Source organism: Gorilla gorilla, chromosome 14 (assembly GCF_029281585.2).
Source record: "Gorilla gorilla gorilla isolate KB3781 chromosome 14, NHGRI_mGorGor1-v2.1_pri, whole genome shotgun sequence".
Taxonomy (NCBI): Eukaryota; Metazoa; Chordata; class Mammalia; order Primates; family Hominidae; genus Gorilla; species Gorilla gorilla.
This window is the reverse complement of record NC_073238.2, coordinates 46,114,375-46,124,574: the sequence shown is the minus strand read 5'-3', so window position 1 is coordinate 46,124,574 and position 10,200 is coordinate 46,114,375. Positions and strand designations below refer to the sequence as shown.

General features: G+C 40.1%; 1 protein-coding gene across 2 annotated transcripts in view; it reads right to left on the bottom strand.

Annotated features, from left to right (window-relative positions):
• Positions 1-2,246: 2,246 nt before the first annotated feature.
• The window catches only part of RXFP2 (relaxin family peptide receptor 2), a 63,628-nt gene continuing 55,674 nt past the window's right edge, over positions 2,247-10,200 (bottom strand). For both annotated transcript variants that reach the window (XM_004054346.5, XM_063697243.1), the window contains 2 exons: positions 8,224-8,442; positions 2,247-3,489 (listed from right to left, as the gene is read on the bottom strand). In XM_004054346.5, coding sequence (XP_004054394.2) covers positions 3,230-3,489; positions 8,224-8,442 — 479 coding nt within the window. In that variant the 3' untranslated portion in view covers positions 2,247-3,229. The remainder of the gene's footprint in view (positions 3,490-8,223; positions 8,443-10,200) is intronic.

The following is a 10,200-nucleotide window of genomic DNA, read 5'->3' as shown; positions in this document are numbered from 1 at the left end:
AGCAGGAGAATGGCGTGAACTCAGGAGGTGGAGCTTGTAGTGAGCCGAGATTGTGGCACTGCACTCCAGCCTGGGCGACAGGGTGAGACTCCGTCTCAAAAAAAAAAAAAAAAAAAAAAACCTGACATATAAACAGGCAAATATATAAGCAGATCTTTGTAATGGCTCTCCCTTTCTTTATTCAACAGGGTAAGGGAATAAGGAAATACAAATTCTTATCTTTAATTAATATTTTGTTTCTTGAGTGAAGTTGTGTAAGGCAACTTTGTAAGTGCCCATTTATGCTACATTGAAAACAATGAAAAAGGAATGTGCCTTACAAGTATTTCTGGTTAATTTTGGAAGATATATTTCTGTCAGCTCCCCTTGGGCCATTTATAAAATAATAGATTAGATATGATTGGTGACACTCTATGGTTTCTCCTTTCTATCATGTGCACTCTCGGGAGCTCTGTATTGCTTACTAACTTGAGGATGGTAAGGCAAGTCTTTACCTTGGGTGAGATAAGTCTTGAAAATGTAGCATGAGCAAATCTGTAGCAAATCACCAAATATGAATTCAATCTGGCAGCAGAGTCATCCTTAAGAGATAAACCTTGGGGTGATGGGCCTGTTTTTGTGGCTTCATGATGCCATGGAGACCTGCTGAATGGAGCTGTGGAGCTGGGGTGTAGGGTAGGGTTGGGGAAAGGTGATAGTGCTACCTGTACATAAAGCTCAAATAAATATCATTTCTCCTGAAGCTCCTGACCATCAAGAGGCATTTCAGCAATTGCAATGGACATGAACTCTTTTGATAGAATAGTTTATGTCGATTGCAATTTCTGAAATAGCCTACTGAATGAAAAAAAGCTATGAAAGCTATGAACAAAAGCCTCTAGGATGAAGCAAAGCTATGTAAACTATCTTATCAATGTCTAACACAAATAAAACACATACCCTTTTTCTGTACACTCGTCTGAAGCTCCATATTGATTTTTTGGGGTATTTTTTTCTTATCCTCTTCAAGACATCAGTCATATACAGATGCATAGTTAGGACGTGGAGCAGATGATTTACCCACACCCTCTCCCACCCAGAGATGGCACCGTCTGTGGCCTCTGAAATTCTGCAGTGACATTTAATTGATGCTTAGATTGTCATGGAAAATGGTTCATGGACACAGGTGATATTTTCATAACCACACAGAAATACCATGTTTAGAAAACAGGCTTGGCCTAGCACAAAAGTTCTCACTCAATCCAGATTAAAGACTATTATTTGCTAAAATAATACATATTTCTAATGGTTTTCTATTTGCAGAGCAGTACAGAATAAGACTATAAATTACCAAGCTATCAGATATGAAGTTCATGCAATTTGTTGGTATGTTGCTGACCCACATAGAGCTCCCATTTTTCCATACAGCTGCCACCTTCCCCAAAGCATCTGGTTGTGTGCCTCTTCTCATGCCCACTCACTGCACTACAGTAAAGTGCAGGCTCTTACATGGTTCCCAAAGACTTGGTTCATGGACCACGGATGATGCTTTTCAAGAACGGGAGACACACATTGGTGCTAAAATTACAATACCCTAGGCTCAGGGTCTACCCCTTATTTATGCTCCTGGTATTAGAAAATGTATTAGGAAATAAATCATAAGATGATCAAGGACTGGCAAAGACATCTGATAAAATGTCAGCAAACCTGGAAAACAAGTTAGGAAGCAATTCATCATACTGAAGAAACAAGATGGAGAAAAATTTAAAGCCATAAAGGAAAGGGTAGCATAGTCAATGAGTGGGAACATTATTTCTAGAATCCTAATGAAAATCTTTTATTATACATGAGAAATATCTTACTCGATCAAAATGAAGGAACTCACGTTATGATTTTAGTCAATAGTGAGTAATAACAAGTAAATTACCAGAATGGCTGAGACCCATAAACTCTGAATTTCTTTCTCTTCTGGATGCTACTGGATAAAGGGTGTCCATTTAATATGTAATAGGAGGTATTGTGGTGGTCTTAGTCAGCTGCTTACATTTTGTCTCATTAAAGGAACTCAGAATGAAGTGAACAGTGAAGAAATTAAGTAACTGCCTCATGCTGTGGCAAAAGGGGAAGAGAAAGAAAAATATAGGATGTGTCTTGTGAACTGAAACACTGTGTTTCCTGGCTGTATTCTTTATCAGGAGAAACATGCTTAACAGTCAACAAACCCCATCCATGATCTTTGTTAAGCTTAAATTAATATATGGACAAGAGCAAAATATAATTTTATTTACCCAATTCTCATTTTCACATATAATTTTTTCAGTTTCATTTTCAAAAAACAACCCCAAACTTCATTGCTTTTTTGTTAAAAACAATGAGAACAAAACCATTGTGAGTATACAAACAGTCCCAAATAAAACCATAATTCTTGAATCCCGTTTAACACTTCTTATCTGCATATTTTATGAAAGCAGAACTTGCCAGCAATAGGGATACTGCTCTAAAGAAATTATACTTTAAGAATATTAAAGTATAGTTTTTAGCAGTGAAAGTGTCCAATTTGCTTTGTGCCCTGGGCAACCTTCAGAAAAATATCTTAAGAATTCATCTCTTCTGATATTAAATAAAATCCAAAAGGCGAATGGTATGAGGCTTCATCAGTGTGACTCTCTGGTCATAGGTTAGACAATGGTAACCTGGTCTGAAGTTCTGTTTTCAAAGTGGCTACTCCACCGGCCTTCACAGAGGAGGACTTCGGGTAGATGAATATTTTGGAAATCCTTTGCTATCAATCCAGCAGGATGCTGATGATTTTATTTGATATTGAAAAAGCAAGGAAAGAGATGTTAGATTTCTGTTATTATGGCCACAAGGGAATCAGATGTTGTGAGTGTTTCTATTTCGTGGACAGTGCAACCCGATGTGAAAGACCACACAGTGCCAACCTGTGGTCATTTGTTGGTGGGTTGTGTTGATTAGCTAGAGATCAGCTGCACCTCAGCCCACTATATACGAATTCACATGCGCTTTTCAGGCATGTGGGGTGAGGAGAGGAACCTTTGGTGCTGTCCTCAGCACGGTTGGTAGATAGTACAGCTGCCGTTGGAATGCAGCGACAGGAGCCATTCTGCTGTGCTCTCTGTGCAGAAAGGCTTGCCGTTGGTAAAGATGAAAAGCATTGCAGATGTCATCTTCCAAAAGCTGTCCCCTGTTTTAGGTAGTCCACTGAAAGTCCAGTGATCCAAAATGATTGCTAGGAAACTGGTTTCATTATACTGTCTCCAAGTGTTATTTTGTTCAAAACCCCAAGTTTCAGGGAAGAGGAGTCCTCTATCCACACAATGGATGTAGATAAACTTTTTTTTTTAATTTTGAAAATTGATTTCCTCTGATGTTTGTGCAGCAGCTGTTTCAACTTGTCCTTAAAAAAGTTGGTTGTGAGAGTATAGAGGATTGGATTCAAAGCACTGTTAACTGGAAGGAAAAAAATCACTATCCAGGAAGTCATTGTGTCTGGAAAAGGAAGCAAAGTGTGAAAAAAAAAGTTGAAGTTTTAAATAGACATAAAATACAAATAACACTTTGCAGTCAATGCTATTTATGAGAGGGAGACATAGTACATTTTAAGTTTTCTCTCACCTGAAGGAAAATCTTTGTTGGAAGAACACAGAAGCTATGAATTCAAGGTCTTAACGATTTAACTTTTCTGAGTTTCAGTAAATAATGTGAAGGTCATTGTGATATTAACAGGAAATATGTGAAAACATTTTGTAAACTATAAATTGCTATATAATGCATTTTTTCCTATTTTATCACCTTCCTTTATAGGAAAATAAAAAAATAAAGAAATAATCTTTAGTCAGTAGAGTGAGGTTCACAAAACTTCTGGTCCAGGAGCCAGATCTGACCTTGGTCTTAACTCCATCCAGTTCTCAAAGCTTATTGCCCTGCCCTGGTGTTCTGGTTATCCTGTTATCCTATTATAAGCTTTGAAGAGCAAAGAGGAATGCATCCCCTAAACTTGATGAAATTCTCTTGTGTGCAGCCCTACAAATGCTAATAGAATATTCAGGGAAAGAGGTCACAAGAAGTTCTTTGTGAGGTGAAATTTGGAATGATAGTGTCCTTCCTGAGAGCATCATTTCATTTGCTTGGTTAGCACGAAATGCATCTTTCCCTTTACACGTGGCCTAATCCTGTGGCCGGATACTTAGCTAGGTGAGTGTGAGCGAATCACTTATGCTTCCTCAACTTCATCTGCTCTCTCTGTTAAAGGGGGCTGGTGATAACTTGCTCACTGAATCCAGCGGGCTGGGCCAGAGTCAGCTCTCCTGATGTGCTTTTTTGGTACTAAGACTTGAGATCCTCAGACCTTACCACAGGACGCTACTTCCTCTCACATCTTCACAATTTCAAGGAACTCCCCATTCAGGTGAAGAGGTGGCTAGTAAGACCAGTGATGCTTTCTCTCATCAACCTCTGCTCTCCTCCTTCGCAATCTCATATTTTTTTTTTATCCTTCAGCCACTGTTATTTTGTTCTTCTCTTGACCCTGCCTTATTTCTTGTATCTTTCTGTTCTTCCTCTCTATGTCTTCTTCCTTTTCCATTTCTTCTCTGACTGCTTATCTGACCTTCCTTCTTCTTTTCCTTTGATCTCTTTCCTCTCCTTTTCTATATTTACCTTCCTCTCTTCCTATCCTATCTTCTCTTCCTTGTCCTTATTTTTTAACTGAAAGGAATATGAAAGAAAAAAATTATGTTTTAGCCTGTCTTAAATTAAGTTTTATATTATTTGTCCCTAATTAAAAAAAATTAGACAGTCTGAACAGTTAGTGATTGAAGAAAAACAAAATAAGTGGCCTTTTTCTGTTGTGCCCACAAAGGGAATTGTGATCACGAATCCCACCCCAATCTCACAGAAAAACAATGCCTGATAGTGCCTGCTTTCAATTAGGCAAAGGCAAATAGGCCACGTAAGTTCCACTCTGAATGAAATCAGGCATGTTCAGGGTGGTATGGCCATAGACTTAAGTTCCACTCTGAATGAGACTTCTTTTTGTTTTTGTTTTGTTTTGTTTTTGAAATGGAGTCTCGCTCTGTCACCCAGGCTGGAGTGCAGTGGCACAATCTCGGCTCACTGCAAGCTCTACCTCCTATGTTCATGCCATTCTCCTGCCTCAGCCTCCTGAGTAGCTGGGACTACAGGCACCTGCCACCATGCCTGGCTAATTTTTTGTATATTTTCAGTAGAGACGGGGTTTCACCGTGTTAGCCAGGATGGTCTCGATCTCCTGATCTCGTGATCTGCTCACCTAGGCCTCCCAAAGTGCTGGGATGAGACTTCTTATAAGATTAGCAGCAGCTGAGTTCTGAGATAGGCTAACTCTGGCCTATCTTTTGGGTGACCCCAGGTACTGTCAGTGGCATGCCATAACCAGTAAATGCCAGACTTCTTGGAGGGTGGGGACAGGGTTGGTTTAGGTCAGTGAAGGCAGCATTTCTTACAACGCCATGGGAAGCTGGGCAAGCGAGAAGAAGCTTTGTCAACTGTGATCGTGACATCTTTCCTGGTTCCACTGAGGTGTTCAAGACAAACCTCAGACTATTGAACTATACATGTAAAGAAAGACTGGTGTGTGGCTCAATAATGTTTCCACAAGACAATGTTCTACTCTTCTAGTTCCCTTCATGGGGGTATTTACTAAGCTTATCATGATCTGAGGTGTCGTAGACTTGCTGAGGATGATGAGTCCTGCTGCCATGTGAGGACACAGCAGAGCGGACGCCTCCTGTGAGGCAATGAGAAGGGCTCAGGAGAAATCAAACCTGCTGACACTTTGATCTTGGACTTCCAGCCTCCAGAACTGAACGTCCTTTGTTATAGCAGTCCTAGTGGCCTCATACAGACAGAAAAAGCCTCAAAGAAGATTAAAACAGGCAGGAATTTGAGGGACCATCTAGAGGTAGTCTCATTGAGGTGAGGTGAGATGGTCTCCCTGAGATCACTCAACAAGTCAGTGGCAGGGGCAGGAGAGGAACCCAGGACCTCTGCCTTACTTGTTGCTGGGTCCTTCTTCCACCACACTAGGCTGCGTCCCCCTACAAGTGGGAAAGCACATCAAAAGGTGTGGAGACGGGGTCAGGCTTGGTGGTTCATGCTTGTAATCCCAGCACTTCAGGAGGCCAAGGCAGGGGGCAGATCACTTGGGGTCAGGAGTTCGAGACCAGCCTGGCCAACATGGTGAAACCCCGTCTCTACCAAAAATACAAAAATTAACCAGGTGTGGTGGTGCACATCTGTAATCCCAACTACTGGGGAGGCTGAGGCATGAGAATCGCTTGAACCAGGGAGGCAGAGGTTGCAGTCAGTTGGGATCACACCACTGCACTCCAGCCTGGGCAACAGAGCGAGACTCCATTTTTTTTTTTTTTTTGAAGAAAGTGTGGAGACAGGAGTGGGGAGGGGGTTGATGAGACTGATCCCCTATTCCATCACTCTTGGACCAGCTCACCTTCTTTAGTTGACTAATCATTTACTCAAAAGCACTATGTGAAAAACACTGTGGAAAATGCACAGAAGAATAAGACATACACGCCTCCCCAAGCTTATCATCTGAAGGACACAATGGACACACTAAGAAATAGTGTTGCTATGAGGCAGTTCACATGAGGCCAATAAACGAGGTGTAAACAAACCATCATGGACGTTTAAGCAACTGGATTGCATGAAAGTGGGGTGAGAAGAGATCGAAAATGGCACTGCACCATAGAAGAGGGAGTATTTGGGTTGAGCCTTGGAGGATGGGAAGTGGTGTTTAGTAGGCTAGAATCTTAGAAGGTGAAAGTATAATCCAGGCTGGGGGGGACAGCTTCAGGAAAGGCTGGTGTCTTCTCAGAAAAGCATAGAAAACAAAGCCCAATCATTCCAGTGGGCCTGGATCACAGTGTATGAGGGTGGGAGGTAAGAAATATTATAATGCTCACCCCAGCACTTGGACTTTGTTCCATGAGCAATGGAGGCCAACGGACACTTTTGTCCTGCTGAATTTGAAAGGTTAGGGTGTAAAATTGAGATGTCCAGGTAGCAGTAGTAGATTGGAGGCTGTTCATCAAGTGAACAACTGTGACTATTAACATTTAATTATCTCTGTTCTTCACGTGCAACTGGGTCTCCCCATATGACCTCCCACAAAACCCTCTTATGGCTTCTTCTCTCACCACCCAGCAAAGGCTTCCAAGTATTCAGCCCTGACCTGATCTCCTTCCTAATTTTCACTTTCGTATCCTACACGGCCTGAGGAGCATCTGTGCCATGTGGAGACAGAACTGATAGCTTAAGAGGATGTTGTGAATGTGGTGTGGTATTTTGCAGCAAGATATTTGACATAGCCTCACAACGGAGTGTACAGGAGGGACATAGGTTGTTACAGCTGTTTATCGTCTGTGCATTCATCACTCTTTCATAAGGGCTATCAAAGTATCAGGCATCGTGCTTGACACTGAGGAGTCAAGATGTATAAGACACAATTACTGTCTTGGATCAACTCCCAAGCAGATCTGCTATCGGCTGGAACAGTAGGTTGACGATGATTCCAAACTATTTTACTGAGAGTTAGGTTAAAGCCCTGGGTGGTGGCCCCTAAATAGCTGTGATCTCTAGATTCCAGAAGGGGCTTCAGATGAAATTCTGCTAAGGAAAGGTGATTTTCTCTGGTTGAAGTAGAGGTGTGTTCAGGGAATTTGGCCTTTTGGAGGAGACTCTTTCAGGAAATATCTCGTGCTCCGCAGAGCCCAGCATGACATTTTATGGCTAGGACCATGGAATAGAATGGTGGTTCTAGCCAGATGAGTGTGCATCAGAATCACAGGGGATTTTTACATAACATCCATCTATAGGTTTTAGCCTCTAGAGACAAAACAGTCCCGGGTGGAACCTGGGCATGTATATTTTGATTTCTTTATGCATACTCCTAGCGAAGAACCAATGTCTTGCTCAGATAGAAGCAAGATACTCAGACTTAGTTTCTCTGTAGCTCCTGCTTTTTATTATTCCTGGTTGGATTGCACCACTACTCAGTTTCTATTTTATAATACTGATTATAAAACATGGAGGGAAATAACTCTTTGTATTGAAATTATAGGTTTTTATGGATAATTTATTACGTGTCCTAGACTCTGGCCTTGTCAAAAGAAGGACGTAAGAAGGCACGATGTATTATACTTGGGAATGATAGAAGAGACTGACCTGGTATTTCCACCCGGAAGAGGGAAAGGATTTTAACTACAAATACAGGAATCCAGCAGATGGCATCAGAGAACACTATAAAAAAGAAACGATTTGCAACAGCCACCTCTCTTCCAAAACAATTCCTTACTTCTGTGGTCTGCAAGGCGGTTTTTTGAATGGAACAGAACATAGTAATATAGGAAAACACAATGATGAGAAAAGCCAGCAAGTTCACACCTGTTGGGAAAAGCACACTTTTAACATCTCAGACGTAAAAGTCAACAGTAAAATTACTGTGGTACAGGTTGAGTATCCCTTATCCAAAATGTTTGAAACCAGAAATGTTTTGGATTTCGGATTTCGGAATATTTGCACATTCATAATGATATATCTTGGAAATGGTTCCCAAGTCTAAACACAAAATTTATTTATGTTTCATATACACCTTATACACATAGTCTGAAAGTAATTTTGTACAATATTTTAAATAATTTTGGGCATGAAACAAAGTTTGCATACATTGAACCATCAGACAGCAAAAGCTTCAGGTGTGGAATTTTCCACTTGTGGCATCATGTTGATGCTCAAGAAGTTCCATATTTTAGAGCATTTCAAATTTTGGATTTTCAAATTACAAATGCTTAACCTGTACTTAGATGTTACATACAGTGCCTCTTCCACGGGCACTTCCAGGAAGCATTCTTTTATATAAGCCCAGTGGTGTTAGGTAAAACCCAGGTTCAAGGGAATAAAAACAAAGAAATTGGGTTCACCAGATGAAAAAGAGATTTCAAATACATAAACCCTTATGAGGAATTATAGACTTCTAAAATTCAGATCTAGGCATATCATGAAGTAAACTCTAGCTCTTTTAAAGCATGAAAAGAAGCTATTTTTGTTTTCAGCTCTCTGCAAATTCAAACCTTAAGGGATTACTGTAATCATATGCACATCTCAAAAAATAAAAACAACCCCATTTTCTTATCCTATAAACATGAATAATAAAAGAATAAAAATAAATAAAAATAATTTTAATAAATGAATAAAATAACCTTGGAATTTATCATGAATATAATTGTCTGAGAAACATTATTCCTAATGTTTTTGGTCTTAAGAATAACACATAGAACAAAAATGTATTTTTGTTTATTTTTCTTCATGTTTCTTATAGTAAATTAAACTACTGTGGTTCAGAACCTTTAGACTAATTTTATTTAAAAAAAAAGAAAAAAGTTAAAAATTCAACTATGTGAATTATTCTTTTGGGCCCAAATATATTGACAAGATTCCCACCTAACATCACTATTACCTTTCATGCTGACTTCTTAGTCACTCTTTGCTTTATTCTTGCTGTCGCTAAAATCCTGAGTGATCATCTCATTTCTCACAATGAAAATAAGACTTGCATATATTTTCAAAGTTGTTAAAAAATATGAATCTGAACCTAGACTGTATGTAAGATTGGTGAAGTCTAGGGTAAAAATACTTTAAATTCAAGGTGATCTGTTATTTTTATCCAAATCATTTCGTATTCAATGAAATCATAGTATAAAGCCATACGGTAAAATTTTATAAAACTAGTTGTCTTAGGCCTCTTTCCAAAAAGTTTAGTTAAGCATTAAAGATAATCACTCTGTTAGAAAATGCTCCCCTGCCCCAAATTCTGATAGCAGACTTACGGAAAGGATCAAAAGTGTATGTTCTAGGCTGGGTGTGGTCACTCACACCTGTAATCCCAGCACTTTGGGAAACCGAGGTGGGCGGATCGCTTGAGGTCAGGAGTTTGAGACCAGCCTGGCCAACGTGGTGAAACCTGGACTCTACTAAAAATATAAAAATTAGCGGGGCATGGTGGTGGGCACCTGTAATCCCAGCTACTTGGGAGTCTGAGGCGAAATAGTCACTTGAACCTGGGAGGCGGAGGTTGCAGGGAGCCGAGATGGCACTACTGCACTCCAGCCTGGGAAACAGGGCAAGACTCTGTCTCAAAAAAAA